This window comes from Periplaneta americana, chromosome 12 (assembly GCF_040183065.1).
Source record: "Periplaneta americana isolate PAMFEO1 chromosome 12, P.americana_PAMFEO1_priV1, whole genome shotgun sequence".
Classification (NCBI taxonomy): Eukaryota; Metazoa; Arthropoda; class Insecta; order Blattodea; family Blattidae; genus Periplaneta; species Periplaneta americana.
In genome coordinates this window covers 50,862,720-50,885,650 of record NC_091128.1, presented here as the reverse complement: position 1 = coordinate 50,885,650, position 22,931 = coordinate 50,862,720, and the positions used below count along the sequence as shown (strand labels likewise).

General features: G+C 34.4%; 1 protein-coding gene across 1 annotated transcript in view; it reads left to right on the top strand.

The window, feature by feature from the left end:
• Nucleotides 1-559: 559 nt before the first annotated feature.
• The window catches only part of Cpr66D (Cuticular protein 66D), a 76,633-nt gene continuing 54,261 nt past the window's right edge, over nt 560-22,931 (top strand). The window contains exon 1 of the mRNA XM_069841295.1: nt 560-691. Within this exon, the coding sequence (XP_069697396.1) occupies nt 680-691 (12 nt within the window). The 5' untranslated portion in view covers nt 560-679. The remainder of the gene's footprint in view (nt 692-22,931) is intronic.

Below are 22,931 nucleotides of genomic sequence, written 5' to 3'. Positions count from 1 at the left end.
GATCGAAGAGCAGAAATGTGATGGTCCACCATAACTATGAATTGTAAAATTGGCTGATAAATATATAGGCCTATCATATCATATCATATCATATCATATCATATCATATCATATCATATCATATCATATCATATCATATCATATCATATCATATATCATATACAGAATATGTAATTACATAAAATCCGGGATCTGATAATGAAGCAACACACATTCCGTTCAAATGAAGGGAGAGTCATTTTCCTGCGAAATCGAACGTTGATGCATGTGATTTGTAGCCTGTAACGCTAGCGACCGTTACAGTATTGTTAACATTATCTCGTAGCAGTCTGTGATGCAGCACTTGTAAAGCATTGTACGCGGCACGTACGGCTAGAACAATGCTCTAGAAGACATTGTGACGTCACTGTGCCTGACAACCCATACGGCACACACAAGCCCGGTTACGTGATCCCCGGGCGACGGACGATGGACCGGTTCCACCTCGCTCCCTTTTACTTTTCTAGAGCATTGCCCCACCCAGCTCTACTCCTCACGCCGTCTCTTTCCGCCCTTTCGATCCCGAAATTTCCTTCTCATCAACTTCCACGTGTGACGTCACGTAAATTCTCCTATAAGAAGGCGATCGCGAGCTGGGGCCGCAGTTTCCTCTTGCTGTGCACGGTGTGACAGGAGAACCATGGGCTTCAAGGTAGGATGTGCTCCGCGCAGTGTGTTCGTCGAGTGGCAGGACTTCTTGTTTCGTTTCACGTATAACAAATACATTTGGGAATATTAATTCAGTGAGGACGTTAATTTAAAAAATTTCATGAGTAAAAGGACGTTTAATTTAGAAAGAGGGACAAATAAATATGGATATACCAACGGAAACAAAAAATATTTTTACGCGTATTGTTACAACATTCAACATTATTACACACGTAACATAATTTTCTTTTGAAAAATCTCTTGTTACAAAAATATAATATTTTGTGAAAATTTAACTGAAGCTTTTGCATGAGATATAAACACCTTTAAGGTTATTTAAGGTTATTTTTTCACAACTCAAACATCAGAACGTCCATTTATGCCAGATATTTCTTATGAAGATTGTTCATGATTGTATTTCTGATTTAAAATTTGTTGAAACCAGTAAACATTCACTGGTTTCAAAAACTATAAGAAAAACACGTCTGAATTTTTAGTAGAATTTACATATAGTACTTTTGATATAGAGTTAAAATTCACATCTGAATATTGTAAACAATTATAACCTTGGTTTAAGGAATTAAATTGCAGTATATGTATTAGCCCTGTTACAATATGTAACGAGCTGTAGTTTAACCAACAATATTTCTGAAAGTAGAACTTGTAGTGCCTTAAAAACTTGTGATGGAATATTATCGATCAATATTTTATGTAAAAAAGTAAAGTCATCTTCATTAAAGCCAATGCAGGTCGACAGGTTGAGGAAAGTTAGGGTTCCCACTTGTAAAATCGGCTCTAGATGTCAGTCCTACGTGCCCGCCTCCTTTACTCCAAAGAAAATGTCCCTGATACTCATTTCTGTTAAGGGCTGAGTAGACTTCAGGGCCACAGTGCGGCAGAAAGTATTAGATCATTGGAGAAAATCCATGACCTCATCGGGAATCGAATCCGCGACCTTCTGCATTTATTCGACTGGACATTATATATTTTACGTTTATATATATATATATATATATATATATATATATATATATATATATATATATAGGGTTATAGTCAGCTTGATGAAACGTGTACAATTTGTTTAGGATTTTGTGTAATTTTATAATAAAATGAATAGCTATCACATTTTCATTTAATATTCTAGTACTTGTCTGGAGACAAATTCACAGGATTTGTCTGTCCTGTAAACATGAAACTGTATTTCTTAAAATTCTAATAAAACATAACCCTAACATTATTACTTAATAATAACATTATTTATTAATTTAAACTCTTCTGTATTTAAGAAAATTAAAGTCTGGATAAATTATTATTATTATACGGAATGTAGGACTTCTATATAGTCGGAGCGTTGAATTAATTCCCAGTCGGTGTGAAAGATGACGCTTTCCTTTGAAGAGATAAGATAAGAGTTTTCTTACTAATTAGTAGGGCTAGGATTTTGATGACCTATAAATCATGAAAAAATGTCCTAAAAACAATGCATTTATGATCTAAAAATCTTTCAAAAATACCCTTAAAATGCCCTAAAAATTGATCTTACATAATTTTCTTAGTAGGAAAAGAGGTTTTGTACTACTTAATATTTAGACTAGTAATTAAATTAAATTCTAGTATTAACATTTAAGTTTATTTAATTTAACACATTATTTTCTAAGTAGTACGCTTCAATTAATTATTTTACCTGATGTAGTTTCCATGTAGTCTACCACAAGGCCACTTTTATCCGAACTAGCAGGTATAGAGGAGTCTATATTGAAGGAGCGGTTGGACTGATCCATTACATGGGGTGTATGCGTTAAAAGGGCAATATTTGTGTAGAAAAAACGATTAAAATATTATACAAAAAATGGGTATTAATGGACAAAATATGTAGAGGAAAATATCAAAGGAAATAAATATTATTTTACATTAATAATGGGGATTTATAGCCAAAATTAAATGAAAATGCCTAAAAATTGACCGAATAAAACAAAAAATGCTCTTATGAGGTGAAACAGGCAAAAAAAATGCAAAAAAATGCCCTAACAAATGTCTTAAAACACTCGGTTTATCACATAACATATAAATACTAAAGCAGCTATGTTTCTGGCTTACTAGAAAAAAGATGCAATTTCATCAAAATCCTAGCCGTATCAGACTTTCTCAGATGCCGCTCCAATCACAAGGAGCGACAACATATGTCTACCAATGATGTGTTAGCACTTGTAATTGGCCTGCCAATATCATGTATGGAACAACATTGTCACCTCAAGGTGATTGAAGATGACAAAATGTTAGTAATTTTAATTTTAATTATAAGCCATCTTAAAAGTGGATATTGGTGGTAGAAATCAATGTATTGTTATCAGTATAAAAATTATTGTAACTAGGGATAATCTTTACAACGACAATGTGACAACACCGCCTGATATTACAAGCATTGATGCGTGCTAAAAATATATATCCATAATCCAACAATAGCAAGCAAACATTCTGATGGGGGCAGATAAAAAAATTAAATCTTTTCCTTCCACAACGTTAATAATGTCAAAAGAAGTGCTTATACAAATTTTGGCCACTCGACCGCAATTACGAGGCCGTCCAGAAAGTGATTTTCCCTGGGGCCGTTTACAGAAAAAAAAGGACAATTGCATGGAAAGATTTATTGAAACAGATACAGCAATTGTTGCGCTATTTGTCAACATATCCTCCACTGGAATTGAGACATTTGTGATACCATGGGATCAATTTTTGTATTCTTGTGTCATAGAAGTCTGCCGCCTGGGATCGGAACCAGCGTTTGACAGCCGTCTGTACTTCTCTGTCGATCCCATGATATCTAAGACAAATGTCTCAATTCAGGTGGGAAAATAGCTCAACAATTGTTGTTTATTGTTAGTAAAATAACATGTACAAAAGTACAGTCTTAATTCTTCCCTGAAGGAGTAAAAACTCGTCTCAGGGAGTTATCTAAACACATACTTAATACAAACAAAGATAATTATTTGATACAAAGTGGATCAAGGAAACAAAATTATAGGAAAAAAATAACTTTAAAAATACAATTTCAATTTTAACAATTTAAATTATACAAATACATATACATATTAAATCAACATATATTCTTTAACAATTGAATTCCTAACGCTATTTTTGAAATTCCTGATACTAAAATTTTCCAAATTTGGGTATTTTTTAATTATTTTATTATATAACCTTGGACCAAAGCAGGTACCATGGCTAAGAGCAGTGGTTGTGAAACACTTTGGTTCCTCTAGTCGTATAAAATCGGATCTTTTAGTTCCATATTTATGATGATACAATTTGAATTTATTACGATAATAATAATAATAAATAATAATAATAATAATAATAATAATAATAATAATAATAATAATAATAATAATAATAATCTATACTAATAATAAATCTGTAGCCGAAATTTTTCTGGTAATTTTCGATTTTCCAAAAATAATTGGTCCTAACATATATAATTAACACCCTCAAATCGAAAATCGCTTTTTTGACATTTTTGTTTGTATGTATGTCTGTCTGTCTGTATATTTGTTACCTTTTCACGCGATAATGGCTGAACGGATTTCGATGAAAATTGGAATATAAATTAAGTTCGTTGTAACTTAGATTTTAGGCGATATGGCATTCAAATTACATTATTTAAAAGGGGGGTTATAAGGGGGCCTGAATTAAATAAATCGAAATATCTCGCTTATTATTGATTTTTGTGAAAAATGTTACATAACAAAAGTTTCTTTAAAAATAATTTTCGATAAGTTTTATTCCTTAAAAAATTTTGATAGGACTGATATTTAATGAGATAAATGAGTTTTAAAATTAAAATAACTGCCATCTAAGGCCGTGTAATGAATTAAAAAACAAATGACTTCGTCTGTAAGGGGCCTTGGACAGCAACAATCGAAAGCTATGAAAGATAGCCTACAGTTAATGTTTCTGCGTTTCTATGAAGTAATATCGGAAGCTAAATTAACCGATTTGTATAATTAATTATTAATTCACCATTGGAAAGTGTAGTTTCTCTAGATGGACATAATGCTATAATGTTATCACAGTAACTTCTGAGTGAATCGAGGACAGGTAAGATTAAAATAGATTCTTATGCACAGAAAACTTGATAGGCTATTCTGTATATTCGTTTCCTGTATTTCCTAAACTAATTTTTATGACCAAATGAGTTGTCTCTGGATAAAAATGATCGCAGTTTAATTTTTTAATTCAATTTAAATTAAGTAACATAATAAACGATTTATCCTTCTATCAAACACGAATGTTCCCTGGGTCAAATGTCCTATTTTAATTATATAATTAATTTATATTTATTTCTAACGGGTGCAGCGGAGCTCACGGGTACGGCTAGTAATAATAATAATAATAATAATAATAATAATAATAATAATAATATTATTATTATTATTATTATTATTGCTGTGTCTGTTTCAATAAATTTGTCCAATTAAATTGTGTTTTCTTTCTGTTAACGCCACCTGGAGAACTTATTTTTTTACTGCCCTCGTAATTGCGGTCGAGTGGCCAAAATTTGTATAACCACTTATTTTGACATTATTAACATGGTGGAAGAAAAAAATTTAACTTTTTTATCTGCCCCCATCAGAATGTTTGCTTGTAAGCCTGCCGCAGGGTATTAATTGATCGATTTTGCTGTACGAATTTGTGTATGAAACTTCCCCTGATATTACTCGGTTATCAATAATGATGTATCAACTAAGCGCTGGAGTGGTGTTAGTGAAATTATATTTAGCGCGATGACTCCAATAATTCTCCACGAGATTGCTTGACATTCGCCTTGCAGTTGTGAGAAGTCTCGGAAAAATCTCAACCTTACCGCATAGCTAAGAGAAGCAAACAGATTCCAACTCACCGACGTCCGAAAGGAGCACGAGTCCTGCCCCTCATGCTGGTGGCTCTTTTTTTTTACTTGGTTATTTAATGACGCTGTACCAACTACTCGATTATGTGGCGGCTGTTAAAAAATTATGGTTTATTTAACGACGCTCGCAACTGCCGAGGTTATAGGCCTATCAGCGTCGCCGGTGTGCCGGAATTTTGTCCCGCATGTCAGTAAATCTACTGATATGAACCTTACTTACTTACTGGCTTTTAAGGATCCCGGAGGTTCATTGCTGCCCTCACATAAGCCCCCCATTGGTCCCTATCCTGTGCAAGATTAATCCAGTCTCTTTCATCATATCTGACCTCCCTCAAATCCACTTTAATATTATCTTCCCATCTACGTCTCGGCCTTCCCAAAGGTATTTTTCCCTCCGGCCTCCTAACTAACACTCTATATGCATTTCTGGATTCGCCCATACGTGCTACATGCCCTGCCCATCTCAAACGTCTGGATTTAATGTTCCTAATTATGTCAGGTGAAGAATACAATGCGTGCAGTTCTCTGTTGTGTAACTTTCTCCATTCTCCTTTAACTTCATCCCTCTTAACCTCAAATATTTTCCTAAGAACCTTATTCTCAAACACCCTTAATCTCTGTTCCTCTCTCAAAGTGAGAGCCCAAGTTTCACAACCATACAGAACAACAGGTAATATAACTGTTTTATAAATTCTAACTCTCAGATTTTTTGACAGCAGACTAGATGACAAAAGCTTCTCAACGAATAATAACAGGCATATCCCATGTTTATTCTGCGTTTAATTTCCTCCCGAGTGTCATTCATATTTGTTACTGTTGCTCCAAGATATTTGAATTTTTCCACTTCTTCGAACGATAAAACTCAAATTTTTATATTTCCATTTCGTACAATATCCTGGTCACGAGACATAATCATATACTTTGTCTTTTCGGGATTTACTTCCAAACCTGTTTCTTTACTTGCTTCAAGTAAAATTTCCGTGTCTTCCCTAATCGTTTGTGGATTTTCTCCTAACATACTCACGTCATCCGCATAGACAAGAAGCTGATGTAACCTGTTCAATTCCAAATCCTGTCTGTTATCCTGAACTTTCCTAATGGCATATTCTAGAGCAAAGTTAAAAAGTAAAGGTAATAGTGCATCTTCTTGCTTTAGCCTGCAGTGAATTGGAAAAGCATCAGATAGAAACTGGCCTATACGGACTTTGCTATACGTTACACTGAGACACATTTTAATTAATCGAATTAGTTTCTTGGAAATACCAAATTCAATAAGAATATCATATAATACTTCTCTCCTAACTGAGTCATATGCCTTTTTGAAATCTATGAAGTTAATTTGTTACCTGTAACAATTATTAAATTACGAAAGTTTTATTTTTAACTTACATTTTAAATTCATAATTTAGTTTTAAGTTATATTAGATCATAATTGCATTTTTATTTTATATTATTTGCTGAATTTTACTCAATTCTAGCCCTACTGATTATACTTTATAAACAAATGATGGAGTAATGACAAGAAGAAGCTCATTCCATCTTTCACATAAATTCCACCCGACTCTAGGATACTCAGCCTATCTGTAGTAGGCAATGTGAATTTGATGTTAGCCGACGTGGTTCAGAATTCATTTATAACTAGTGTCCCTTTCAAGTTGTAAGTGGTGATCATACGCAACATAGATAAAGGGCAGAATGGATCGTGCTATTGAATTATTGCTAAACGTGTCCCTTGCTATTGCTATTTTCTTTTGAAATTTTGACCAGCGTATGAAACCGTACCCATCCAGTAACTTCCAGGGGCCCGTTTCACAATCCTTACAAATTACTAATTAACAATTTACCAATAACAAGTAAAAGATTACAAGTGCTTGTAAATTGTGTTTCACAATGCTATCTTATTAGTTTGTAAAGTTTGACGAACTTTACAAAATCAGCTAAAGACATTTACAAATACGCATTATTGGTTACACAATATCGCCAACGACAGTTTACAAAAATCGCTAAGAAGCAGAGCTAAAGTCGCTGTAATTTTACTACTATCGATACATGTGTTTATATTTTGTACTAAAATAGATTATTCTAAGCTTGCTGATTCATATTTCACCAACACAAAATATAAAGTATTGTTAAAGAAAATTAAAAGTATTTAGATTTTTATATATTGGCGACAATGGAATTTCCTGTGATGTGATTGGTCGAGTATACCAATACGTCTGTTACTGAAATAACCAAAGTTAGCAGTGTTAGCACCAAATTCAGTCAAATAAGTAAATAACAGATTTGGTCCACGTACAAATATGCAATTGATAAAATAATTACGTTTAACTACAAAATCAGGTTCATTTTTTGTGTTGATCCATCAGTATTTATTAATGTTGCATCCATAACCTCACAAACATTAGTGATCCCAGCAGCAGCATAAAAATTCTGTGCTATAGTAAATAACATTTTGGTGATCAAAAACCTGCCCCGAATTTAACTCTTAACAACATCAACTACCCTGTGGGCACTTTTGCACACTGATATCTTAGAAATTCCGCGCTTATCTGCTAACGCACAGAACTGACAGCTACTATGCAACCAATGCAAAACAATACAATTCTCGCTTTGAGATTAGGGCATCACTTTTCCCTTTTGGATGTTAGTTATGATGTCCCTTATCTTGTAGGAGAGATTCCAGCGAAACGGGACTCGAAACGACTACAGAATACCGCATAAGTAGTGTCGTTATTGCATTATTGAATTATTTATTTTTGGTGCAGGGAACTTCTTTTTTAAGTGCGAGTATTTATTAAATACAGTCTTCGTATATAAATACTTACGCGGTATTCTGAAGTATAGCGCGGGATTCATTCGAAACCTTTCATTAAATTCATATAATGATACGAACGTGCTATTAATTCTTGGCCGGAGAATTTTACGTATACGTTTTCGTTTGATTAGGCCTAAATTCAATATCTTCGTCTAAGTCATTAGAACTCCTTAATAACATCAAAACTGCGTTAGTTTAATTCTTAATATTATCCAGTTACTCAACAATTAATTTAATAAGTATTTCTTTATTGTATTTATTCATAATTTATTGCAATATCAAACTTTACACATCTCAGAGGTATTGTAGAAAATGTGCTAAGTTTACAAGTAAAGTTTACACGTTTGAAAAATTGCCCTTCATTGTGAAACAGAATACTTGTAAAGTGAGCAAAATTTAATTTGTAAAGATTTGATTTCTTTTGTAAAGTTCAACATTACGAACAAAGATTGTGAAACAGAAGTTTACAATTTACAAGCAAAGTTTACAATTTACAAAGATTGTAAACATTGTGAAACAGGCCCCAGAACGACACCAGTGTCCATTCAAGTTTCTTTCTACTATCATTGGGAAGGGGATCATCCTGCTCACCATAGACATGTACTATTACGATGTCATGTCGCATGAACATGTTTGGAAATATTGTCAATGTGTGTGCGATCTGCTTACGCCATTTTGTTTGTCAGCGAATAGTAATAGTAATTTTCTTTTTAAAATTCGAGGATCTACGTAAGGGTTTGTTCAATATACGTGATGTCTAAGGATTGCTTACTAAAGGGTCTGATTATACAGAAAATAGAATCTACTATTCAGATAGCGGAGTAAAAGAGTAATAATCATATTTGTGTATCTGAGTACCACTTTTTAACGGGGCTAAATCTTGCGAAGAAAACAATTGCAATGCTAATGAACTGACATAATATTCAAATAAGAATAACATTATCGAATTGAGTTGTTAATAAAAGTTGAAATTCAAGATAAATTCCGTAGATAAAGTAATAAGAAGAACAAATAAGGCCATCGATCTAGCTTAGCGTGAGTTGGTCTTCTGATCAAAGGCTGCCATTCTAGGGCACTGGTCCTAATTCCGCTTGGGTTGGTTATTTGTTTGGGGTTTTCCCCGGGATTTTCTCCAACTGCAAAGCAAATGTTGGGTAATTCATAGCGAATCCTCGGTATCATCTCGCTGCAACCAATTCCATCGACGCTAGATAACCTTGCAGTTCATACATAGTCGTTAAATAATAAATTTGAAAGTAATCGCAGAAACTAGATAAGAAATGACGCTAGTGATGTACAGTATCTGATGACGAAATTTTGTAGTAATTATTTAACATCTGAACTAAAATGTTTTTCACTTGTATCGTTCGTGTTTACGGACCTGAAGAAAGCTTTTGACAGAGTAGGTTGGAATAAATTTATTGGGATTCTGGAGAAAATTGATGTGGATTGGAAAGAGAGAAGTAATCTGTATATTAAACGAGTCAAAATCAGTATAAGAGAAGAAATGCCACAGGAAAGTGGAATAGGGAGAAGGGTACGGCAAGAATGTTCTTTATCATCTGCCATGTTCAACGTATGTTTGGAGGATTGAATGATTAACTGTTTTCAGACCATGGGAGGAGTGATAGTAGGAGGAAGTGTGGAATTGTATAGGACAGAAACATGGACATTACGATGAAGTGAAGAGAAAAGATTGGAAGTATTTGCAGAGTGGTTATAAAGAAGATGGAGCTTGTAAAATGGACAGACAAAATAAGAAACGAAGCTGTCGTATAAAAAGTGGGTGAAGAAAATTGCCTATATCACTGGCTAAGAAGAAACTGCCTACTGAATACTGGTACTGTCTACTGGTAAGAATGGTGAACGGGAGAAAAGTTGGGGGTAGAAGAAGATATCAGATGATTGACAACATTAAAATATATGGATCGTATGCGGAAACTCACAAGGAAACCGTTCCAGGTCATGCTGCTTGAATTTAACGAAAATGCATATTTCAGCTAATTTTCGTTCATTAAGAAACGTGGTGATAGTCGTTCGTTTCGCTTTTTCCTCGTTTATGAAATATAATTACTTGAAAATTGATGCTACTTATGCCGCTTCTTGAGTGCACTTAGATCCTCATAGTTCCGCGACATCGTATCACAGCTCTGGCATTAGGAATGCTCTAGTCTTATTTTCTTTTTCTCTTAACTCAATCACATTAATACAGTGCCCATGCTGAAATACAAATTCAATTTGAATTAAAACTATGTATTAACTATGTTATTCACTTTAAATATGATAGTGTGGATTCGAAATGAAGAGGTCGGGACAAAGAGCCATTGAACAGTACATAACCACAACTCTGCCACGCGTTTATTAGCATGTCTTCAGAACGGGTGAATGAAACTGGTGATATACAACAGAATATAATGTCATTATGAAGTCCCTATCGTGCAATGTGTCTGGAATGTTTTCATAGATAATTTTATGGCTGAAATGTCTTCGAATTACAATTTTATAGGTATTGCCTAAAAATATACACATCCAAAGGTTGCACAAATCTTGTAGCTTTTGGAGGGATAATTTGTGTTTTAATTGTCTTATTATGTAGACTTGTTTACTTCTTCGTCAGTAAATATATTGTAATTTATCTGACCACTCCAGGAATCCAGAAGTAGTAGTGTGTCTTTCTTAAGGGGTTAGGTACAGCTTACAGCAGCCAATTTTGGAAATATTCAACATTTTTTTCTCTATTACTGGATCTTATACAATAATGAAGATTGGTATGTGCAAACATTGTCATTCTGCTATATGAAGAAAAAAAAAAATTACAATAAAAAAAAATATTTAATTTTTTTTTTTTTCAAAATTCATTTCATTGTGCGGTGACGAAGCACTTCCCACATAACTCAAAAACTATCCAACATACTGTGATGAAATTTTTGTGAGTATTTATGCTTATTATATCTACAATATGATACAAGATCACTTTATTTATTTTAATAGATTATTTCATGACGCTTTATCAACATCTTAGGTTATTTAGCGTCTGAATGAGATGAAGGTGATAATGCCGGTGAAATGAGTCCGGGGTCCAGCACCGAAAGTTACCCAGCATTTGCTCATATTGGGTTGAGGGAAAACCCTGGGATAAACCTCAACCAGGTAACTTGCCCCGACCGGGAATCGACGCGCTAACCGCTACTCCACAAGTGTGGACTGCAAGATCACTTCTCTACATTTGATAGATTGTCTGATAAAAAAAATTCATTTAAAATGATCAATTATCAATACTTTCTTCTAACACAAAATAAAAAAAATATGATTTATAAAGGTATGTAGTTGAAAGAGCATGATATTGTAAACATGAGTTTCAGTAATAAAATAAAAGAGAGAGAACATGAAAAAGCTAACAAGTTTATGAATTATGAGGGTAACGCTTCATCATTGTACAGTGAACTGCCACCATTTTGAATATGTAAAAAGAATGTATATAAATATTTTTTTTTTTAATTGTAAAAATATTTTTTTCACATAGCAGAAGGACAGTGTTTTACACATACCAATTTTCATTATTATATAAGATACAGTAATGGAGGAAAAAAAAATGTTGAATATTTCCAAAACTTTTACTGCTGTAAGTTGTACCTAACTCCTTTACACCCGGGAGAAATACATCTCTTAACAATTTTCTCACGTGATTTTTTGTCAGTTTATCGGAACTACTTGCATCCACCACGACATTAAATGGCGTTGTTTTACTTCAGGTCCAAATTTTCCTTTCGGTTCTTGTCCTAAATTTCCAGCTTCATAGCTATGGATTCATAGGTCTGCGAATGAGTGAAGAGATGTCATGGATTGCACTACTCTTCTATTTATGTGAGTTAAGAGAAAAGAAAAATAGACTAGAACATTAATGCGCGAGCTGTGTTACAGTGTCTTGCAACTATGAGGATCCGAGCGTCCGGAAGAAGCAGCAACTTGTAAGTGAGAACGATTTTCAGGTCATTATATTTAGTAAACGAGGGAAAAGTGAAAGGAACGACTATCACCATGTTTCTTGACGAACGAAAATTAGCTTAAATATGCATTTTCATTAAATTCAAGTACTATGACTTGGAACGTTTCCCTTATAAGAGGAATGTGGAAAATAGGAAAGATTCGAGAATGTTGGGTTTGCAATGTAGGACCTGTTCTTGGGAAGAAAACTTTGAATAAATGAATTATTCTGGTGTGGCAATTCCAAAAATTTACAATTCGCAGCAAATGGAGTAAGTACATCCATTTTTATCCCAAGTAAGAATTTTGCTAATTTAACCTTTGTCACTTATTTAGTGCAGAAGGTTTCGGACATCTGCTAAGCGTATCGACAATTATTGGAGGGTAGGAATTGCTCGGGCTTGTTTTCTTATGGTTGAAATGATAATCCACCCAAGTAAAACAGAATAAACATATTAATTCATTGAATTCACTTGTAATATAAGGAGACCCCAAGGCTGAAATTTCCCTCTGAGGCTGAAACAGTCTCAGGAATAGCAGCCACTATTTCTAATTCTTTCTTTCTTTCTTTCTTTCTTTCTTTCTTTCTTTCTTTCTTTCTTTCTTTCTTTCTTTCTTTCTTTCTTCTCTTCTCTTCTCTTCTCTTCTCTTCTCTTCTCTTCTCTTCTCTTCTCTTCTCTTCTCTTCTCTTCTCTTCTCTTCTCTTCTCTTCTCTTCTCTTCTCTTCTCTTGCAATAGGAGTTGTCAGGAAGAGTTTCAATACAAGCAGATTTGAATTGCAAATGCACTATTAAAACTTGTTAATTACATAATTTTTAGTAGGTTATTTTACGACGCTTTATCAACATCTTAGGTCATACTGAGGATCACGTAAGAGTAATTCCTAAGGGCCGTATTCATAGACATTTTTAGCGCGGGCTTCCGGTGGATGATCAGCGTTTTTCGTATTCATAAACCAGTGTTAGCGATAGGATATGATTTGAATTCTGTACAAGTAACCAGTGGATAGCCGGGGCTAGTTTAGCAGGCTCGTAGCGCGTGCTGCGAAATGTCTATGAATAGCACCCTAAAAGACAATTTGGCCGTTTCTTCAGTGTTGCCAACTAATAATAGATATCATCAAAAGAGGATAAAATCACACAATGCCATGTACTATAATAATAATAATAATAATAATAATAATAATAATAATAATAATAATAATAATAATAATAATAGGCCTAATAATAATAATGTAGTATTAATAATAACGATGTCTTGCTTATTTACCACATCTCATCTTTATGTGGGGAGGTGTTTTCTAAAAGGTTCAATAATTTGTGAAAGAGTATATTTTTCTTCAGCATCTCTCGCACATTATGTTAATAGTTAATAGATTAGTGTGTGTTCTAATATAAAAATATATTTTGTCTGACAACATGAAATTCATTGCTTTGATTAAAAAGTTTACGAATCACGAGATCTAACCTAAAAATGTATTTTGTTTGATCGCGTAAAATGATTAGTATGAATTCCGAAAACGAATGCCACTTTGAAATGTACGCTGTAGAATATTTATTCCATTATTGTAATAAAAGTCTGAACACGAAAGAAATTAATTAAAATGTGAAATGGCATTTCTATCTATTACTCAAGGTCATGTATCATACGAAATATGTTATATTTATTTACACTTAGCCTACCTGACTCTAATCTTGAAATTGTAACCACAACACAAAACAACACGTACAATAGCTATTATGTATTAATATTAATACTCATATTAATGAATTATTAGTATGTTCAAATTTCACTAGCTTCCAGTAATGAGCTCAGAAATTTAGAACAATTTGAATTTTCAGAATTTAAACTACTGACAACGTGTGTCACTGCTGCCAACATAACAGTTATAAAATCACTACCAGTTGTAGTATGTCTCAATACCAAAATTCGAAACGAAGTTGGCAAAAGAAAATTCAATCTGCAAGCTAGAAAATCATCATAATCCAGTAACTTATGTAGTAATGGGGGAAAATGGTTAGGTTTCATCCTTAGGGTATTAAGTAGGCTGACCCGGACTATATTTAGCGTCTGAATGAGATGGTGATAATGGCGATGAATGAGTCCGGGTTGAGGGAAAATCCCGAAGACGACCTCAACCAGGTAACTTGCCCCGACCAGGAATCGAACCCAGGCCACCTGGTTTCGCGACCAGACGCGCTAACCGTTATTCCAAAGGTGTGTACGTTAATTACATAAGTGTAGTGTGTTTAGTCAACTGTCGGAAGACAGGCCTGAACCCACATGGCACCACTTATGAGGCAACCAGGCCAGAAGAAAATGGTCAGTTCCTTTCCTTCTCCATTGCATACATCGCCGATTAGCTACATATTACACTAATCAGAATACAGAGGTATGATTATGTTAAATACTTTTATTATTGTGAAAGCATTGAACTTAGCTGTGGATTGCCCTGACACGTTGCGCAACCCGCTGGAGCAGTCACGCCACGAGATCGCTTTCATTATGATCTGCAGCAGTTTATTGTTCTTGCACGAGGAAGCGCGTTAGGCACGATAAGAAAGCTGAGGCACAACAAAGAACGCTTCCTATAGTCTACCCAGGCAATGCCGCGTTCCCACACTCAGATCGCGAACTTGCATGCAATTACCTTCGCTGTGAAGCCAAGTTTCTCCTTTATTCGTCGACGCTTCGTATTCTTTCCAATTAACAAGAGCATTGCGTTATGAATTAGATCTGACGTAACTTTTCAGCGTGACGTTCAAGCTATTTTGTATGCATTCCGATCCTATTCTATCCAGGCGCGCTGTTAGTCGAATGACTGGTGTCGGTCTTCGATGCAGGATAACAGGGTTCAAATCCTGGTGAATCGGGTATCAAATTTTTGAAAATAAAAGTGTGTTTGGTAAATGCCTACACTGGATATCCTCTACCAGGATTCTCAATACATCACCATCACAATAATGTAAAATATAATCATATCCTTTCGTTCACCAATACGAGTAATAATGTGTATGTCGCAAAGAGTTCTACAGATTGAGCGTGTTGCATGTACAAGGGTAGCCTGTGCTTGAGATAAAATTATGAAGAAAATATCGGATCCTATTGTTAATTTTCAACGCCGAAGACTCGGAGTCAATTATCAGAGAGTCCAAAAAACTGAAAATTAGGATGGTAGACTATGTAAGGACAGATTTTCGCGAGGTAATTTACTATAGTCCGGGTCAGCTTACTTAATACTCTCAGGGTGAAACCTAACCATTTTTCCCCCATTACTACATAAGCTAGTGGATTATGGTGATTTTCTAGTTTGCAGGTTGAATTTTCTTTTGCCAACTTCGTTTCGAATTTCGGTACTGAGAAATACTACAACTGGTAGTGATTTTATAACTGTTATGTTGGCAGCAGTGACACAAGCTATCAGTAGTTTAAATTCTGAAAATTTAAATTGTTCTAAATTTCTGAGCCCATTACTGGAAGTTAGTGAAATTTGAACATATAATTAATTAATGTCAATATTAATATTAGTACATAATAGTTATTGTATGTGTTGCTTTGTGTTGTGGTTACAATTTCAAGATTAGAGTCAGGTAGGCTAAGTGTAAATAAATATAACATATTTCGTGTGCTACATGCCCTTGAGTAATCAAGAGAAATACCATTTCACATTTTAATTAATTTCTTTCGTGTTTAGACTTTTATTACAATAATGGAGTAAATATTCTAAAACATACATTTCAAAGTGGCATTCGTTTTCGGAATTCATTCTAATCATTTCACGTTATCAAACATAATACATTTTTAGGTTAGATCTCGTGATTCGGAAACTGTTTAATCAAAGCAATGAATTTCATGTTGTTTGACAAAATACATTTTAGTATTAGATCATACACTAATCTACACTACTAACATAATGTGCGAGAGGTTCAGAAGAAAAATATACTCTTCCACAAATTATTGATCCTTTTAGAAAGCACTTCCCAACATAAAGATGAGATGCAAGATAAAGATAAAGATAAGCAAGACATCGTTATTGTTAATACTATATTATTATTATTATTATTATTATTATTATTATTATTATTATTATTATTATTAAAGTACATAGCATTGTGTGATTTTATCCTCTTTTGGTGATATCTAGTATTAGTTGGCAACACTGAAGAGACGGCCAAATTAGTCTTTTAGGAATTAATCTTGCGTGATCCTCAGTATATTTCCGCGGCCATGATTATACTAATTCTCCCTTCTGATTACAACCGCCGTGTGAGGAGATGTTCGGCGTCATCAGCTAAAACTGTAGCACACCTTTCGAAATGTTATGGTATGTTTTATTTAACGACGCTCGCAATTGCAGAGGTTATATCAGCGTCGCCGGATGTGCCAGAATTTTGTCCCGCAGGAGTTCTTTTACATGCCAGTAAATCTACTGACATGAGCCTGTCGCATTTAAGCACATTTAAATGCCATTGAGCTGGCCCGGGATCGAACGCGCAACCTTGCGCATAGAAGGCCAGCGCTATACCAACTTGCCAACCAGGTCGAGAAAGTTAAGACGCCATATTCTTAAAAGGCACTTGAGATGAAAGCAAATTGAAGCAACTGAAAATAGAAATATGCTGGTCACATACAAAAGCACGCTCTTTGCAGAGGAGTGGTTTGTCGCCTGAAATTTATGGCGGTCATAGACGGTATTCATTCATTCATAATGTTCAGCCCAAGGGCAGGTCTTTCACTGCAAATCCAGCATTCTCCAGTCTTTCCTATTTTCTGCCTTCCTCTTTGTATCCGCATATGATCCATATCTCTTAATGTCGTCTATCATCTGTTATCTTCTTCTGCCACGAACTCTTCTCCCGTTCACCGTTCCTTCCAGTGCATCCTTCATTAGACACTTTCTTCTCAACCAGTGACCCAACCAACTCTTTTCCTCTTTCTGATCGGTTTCAGCATCATTCTTTCTTCATCCAATCTTTCCAACACAGGTTTATTTCTTACTCTGTCTGTCCATTTCACACGTTCCATCCTTCTCCATATCCATATTTCAAATGCTTCTATTCGCTTCTCTTTACTTCGTCGTAATGTCCATGTTTCTGCCTCATACAGTGCTACACTCCACACAAAGCAATCCACTAGTCTCTTCCTTAGTTCTTTCTCCAGAGGTCCTCAGAAGATGCTCCTCTTTCTATTAAAAACTTCTTTTGCCATTGCTATTCTCCTTTTGATTTCTTGGCAGCAGTTCATGTTACTGCTTATAGCACATCCTGAGTATCTGAAGCTGTCCACTTGCTCTACTGCCTCATTTAGAATCGCAAGTTTACTTTCTTTACTTTTCTTCCTATGACCATGGTCTTCGTCTTGTTGGCATTTATCTTCATCCCATAGCTATAATAATAATAATAATAATAATAATAATAATAATAATAATAATAATAATAATAATAATAATAGTGGTCATAATAATAGTGATGATGGTGGTAATAATAATAATAATAATAATAATAATAATACTAATAATAATAATAATAATAATAATAATAATAATAATAATAATAATACATTATGAGTATATACAATGGGAATTGCAAAATTTTTAGGAACACGATAAATATAGGTCTAATTAAATACGTAACTGGTCCCCAAGATTATAATACGAACTTGTATAATGAATGTAATAGTATATATCAAACATAAAGAAGAATGAAAAAAGTCTGATAAAATAAGCTTCAACATAACCAATATCTAAAACGAGAGTGCAAGTAGATAAAATCCAAATCCATATGTGGCTGACAAAGAGAGGGCATTTTCTTGGGGTAACCGACTTTGATAATTTTGTTTCGGGTGAAAGATAATGAAGAAAAATGAGATATAGCGAAGCTAAATTTTACGACGGTCAAAGGCTGCCGAATTATTGGCAGAGGTCGTCGCCCCTTTGCTTAACGTAAGTACGGTACAAATGTACGAAACTTTTTCCACTTATTCCCAGAAGCTCCAGTTATTCAGAGCTTAAAGTTCGAAATTTTAAATTGAGATATCTTGACTTCAGGAGCAGTCTGATTTTCCTTTTTCTTCTTTCTTCTTTCTTCTCTGTAATGCTATTTTGAATTATGGCTATTAATTATGAAAGTGTTTCCGTATTTTTGAAGTACAATAAAAAAAAGCCGCTCGCAGAGAACGGTTACATAAAGAGCTTGCTATAGGTGATATGCCGCGGATTATCAGTAATTCGATATGCCACAAACTACTGACGTGAAATAGTAGTAAATATAGGAAGTAAAAGTGTCATTTACTCATCTAAATTGAGAAAGGAGATGCTGAAACTGTCTGCATTCTTATTTCACACACTTGTCGCATCTGTATAAAAAGTGACGCATCACGGTCAGCTTACGTTCAGAAATAGACGCGCATTTTTTTTTCTGGTCATATTTCTTAATTCTTCGGGTATTTGTGGGTTGTTTTGTACTCTTAGTCCCGAGAGATCCCAAGAGATAAAAGTCACGTGGGATCGGGGATCGAAGAGACCACACATTCCTACTTATAATTCTATCCTTGAATAGTCGATTGTATGTGTTGTCGCAGAATCCTTTTGGAAAAAGGCAAAAACAGGTTCCCTCTTTATGAAAAATAGCTTAGGTTCTATTAACCAAGAACAACAGTGCTCCTGCAAGGAAGGAAAGACCTGGAGAGAGATGAAAGATATAATATAAAAAGGGGGCACACTTATGATTCATAATACAATCAACTCTGGTTATAGTGAACTCGGTTATAGTGAACATTCGGCTGTAGTGAACCTAAATCGTTGGTCCCGATCCGCATACATTACAAAGTAGGCCTACATTAATATCTCCGTTTATAGTGAACCCTCGCTTCGGTTATAGTGAGCCTTGTATCCTGACAAATTCTTATTTGAAGTCAGATCTTCTTGTATAAAATTGGAAGAATGTGTTAAGAACAACATTCTAAGTTTCTTACTCATTTAGTCAAAGGACAAAGGTAGGATTAGTGATTCCTAGACAATGAGCTGTACTGTAAATCCAGGCAACGCGTGACGATCTTGCCTCACTCCACCGTCGAAGGGTTGTTTTCAGAAACATTTCCATTATGACGAACAGCATCGAAACAACGGAAAATGAAATTACCTTCTTTTATTAATAGAGGACGAACATTATGTCGAGAGTATAAATGAAGGTAAGATTCCGATTACTTTCAAATTCCATCAAAACCCTCCCAGTTTCCATTAAGTGACCGAGGAAATTCCAAGGCTGAGTATGCAGTCTCACCATAACAGCGTTTGTCATTTCTACCTGATCAATATGTTTCTGATGTTCCAACAGTGAATATACTGTATAAAATGTCGAAGCGTAAAGTGTTTTCTTTGGAAGATAAGGCGAATATTACAAATTTATAAGTAACATTGAACGCGATCTTTCGCAAGCGGACATGGGTCGACAGCATAGTTTAAGTAAATCAACTGTAACAGTATACAGTGTAATCAATTCCACAAACATGAACTATTTTATTTTCTTGTTTACAATTCATTATATTTGTAATAAATTACGTAAAACAATATGTTACGTTGTTACTCTAAGAAATATTTTATCAATTAACTGTTTACGTGTAATTTATTTAGCATTATTTCAATCTATATTTATGTATGGTAATATAGGTTGGGGTGGAACTTATAAATCCTACCTTTATCCGTTAATTTTGCTACAGAAAAAAATATAAAAAATTTGTTTAAAAAAGCAGAAAGATTACCCATCTGAGTTGTGGTTTAAACATTTCAAAGTTTTCAACATCAAACGTTTTATTTTATTTTATTTTATTAAAATATTTTCATAGAAATTTTAATAACTTTGAAAGGTATATACATAAATGTAGAACTAAAAATATGAATTCTCTGCGTTTGTTTGAACCAAAATGTAAAACCAATGCAACTTTTTATCATAGCATGAGTCAAAGTCCCAGATTATTAAACAAATTTTATTCCAATAATATTTCAACCACGAATCCTCTCCAAATTAATAAAAAAATAAAAAAATAATGTATTGGATTTATAGTTTGGGCTTAAACATATTAAACACTAATTAATCTATATTCACTCTCAATTTTAATTTTATTGTTGTCTGTATTGGAATCCCCTCCCTCAGGAGGGAGTATCTTTCATTGTATTAATTTGTATTCATTTCAAACTTACTAGCAATTTCTTTAATTTCTTCTGTCATTTAAAGTCAGGGAAGAAACACTTCGGATTTAGTGAACCTCGGATATAGTGAACGAAATATACAAGTCCGCAGAGGTTCACTATATCCGGAGTTGACTGTATAGGTCTGGTGCTCTGTAAAAGTGTCATGAAATATCTTATCATATCAAGTAATGCAAATAAATATTACGATATTATTATTGAATGAACTGTTTGCATGAAGACATACGAAAAGAAATAAGTTACCTATTGTGACAAATATTAGTCCAGTAAAAGAACGATTTTATGTTCTTGACGTTCTAAGACGATACATAATAGAACGAAACGTACACGAATTATATTCTTACCCTTGAGAGTGTAATGCTTTGCGTGAGAGTTCATTCGTTGTTGGTGCAAGTAGAAAGTTTCCCCAGGAAGCGCTATGGTCACCTAGCACACCGAGTGCATCCGAAGGCGAAGGTTGACCGGTGATATTTACATTAAACAAACGTAAGTAAAATTACCATGCCCTTTCTTTCCGTAACCTTTTACTGTCTCTGTAACAAAGTATTGCACCATACAACCCGTGAAGGTTATTGCTGATTTGATTGCTGGGGGTAAAATTACAATAAATTTTACATCACGATTGCTCAGCTTTAAAGGTCTGTCAGAACATTGTCGATACAACGAAATTTAACTCAGCCAAATTTCAGTCTAACCGCATATGACTCCGAAAATGTTGAAAGAATAGGCTATCCTTTACATCACAGTACAAGCTCAGGCAGATATTGTGAAATATGTTGTGATCAAAACGTTTGCTCTGAAATTTCATCGAGGCAAAACAATACCCCGTAACATTTATCTTTAAATTGATTCCTTATCATTTTTCAGTGTTTCATTATCTCTGAACAGCTTTTGTAGCTTAAGAGGAACGTTAAAATAAAAGATTACAAATCGAAGTACAGTAAACTTCGGATATAGTGAACCTCTGCGGACCAGCATGTTTCGTTCACTATATCCGAGGTTCACTAGAACCGAAGTGTCTGTTTTTATACTACTGACGTTGCTGTACATACAGTTAATGCCAGTTTGGGTCAGACCACGTTCAATATCAGTACTAATGTTCGCTTTATCTTCCAACTTAAACACTTTACGCTTCGACATCGTGATGTTCACAGTTCGAAACTTGAATCTAATCTGGCCATGTAGGTAGTAGGCACTGACAGATTTCGCACCTCTTCCCACTAGAGGTATGCTATTGTGTACTCGGCCTTGGAATTTCCCAGGGTTTAGTTTTACAAAGATGCGGAAGGAAGGGTTGTTGACCATTATACTGTAATCCTTCTTGTATTTACCCCTTGGTTATCACTCCACTCCCTTTTACAAAAGGAAACATTTTCTCTTCCTATTCTTCTAATAACTTCTTTTAAAGAAGTCTTAACTAATCCTTCCTTTATCCCTCACTGCGTACACTATTCTCTTTAACATGTCCAGGAAGTTGAACGAATCCTTTATCTTTCAATGCACTTAAGGAGTAGAAGGTTTGACATTTTGTTCTGAACATATTCTTGGAAGTTTAAAGGACAAAGGGTTTCCTAAATTACCATTTTGGTCATTTTAAAATTACATTTTCTTGGTGAAGTTCTAGTGAGGGTTCGCTATAAACGGAAATATTAATGTACTCTGTAATGTATGCGGGTCGGGACCAGCGATTTAGGTTCACTATAGCCGAATATTCACTATAACCGAGTTCACTATATCCAGAGTTGACTGTATCTACATTGCTAAATACTGTACTGCGATTAGGTATTCCGCCTAATCCATGTGAGAAAAATTATAATTAGAAACAAAAATATTCACATTGTTTATTTATAAAGGGTGTTCATGTTATTCGGAAGGCTTACTCTCATCTCGTCCGTATTCGGCATTTTCCCGAGTTATAAGCAATTAAACACAGAATAAATATGGGAAATGCCTGTTACTATTTGGTTGAGAAGCTTTTATCATCCAGTCTTCTGTCAAAAAATCTGAAAGTTAGAATTTATAAAATAGTTATATTACCGGTTGTTCTTTATGGTTGTGAAACATGGACTCTCACTTTGAGAGAGGAACACAGGTTAAGGGTGTTTGAGAATAAGGTGCTTAGGAAAATATTTGAGGCTAAGAGGGATGAAGTTACAGGAGAAATGAAGAAAGTTACACAACACAGAACTGGACACATTGTATTCTTCACCTGACATAATTAGGAACATTAAATCCAGACGTTTGAGATGGGCAGGGCATGTAGCACGTATGGGCGAATCCAGAAATGCATATAGAGTGTCAGTTGGGAGGCCGGAGGAAAAAACCTTTAG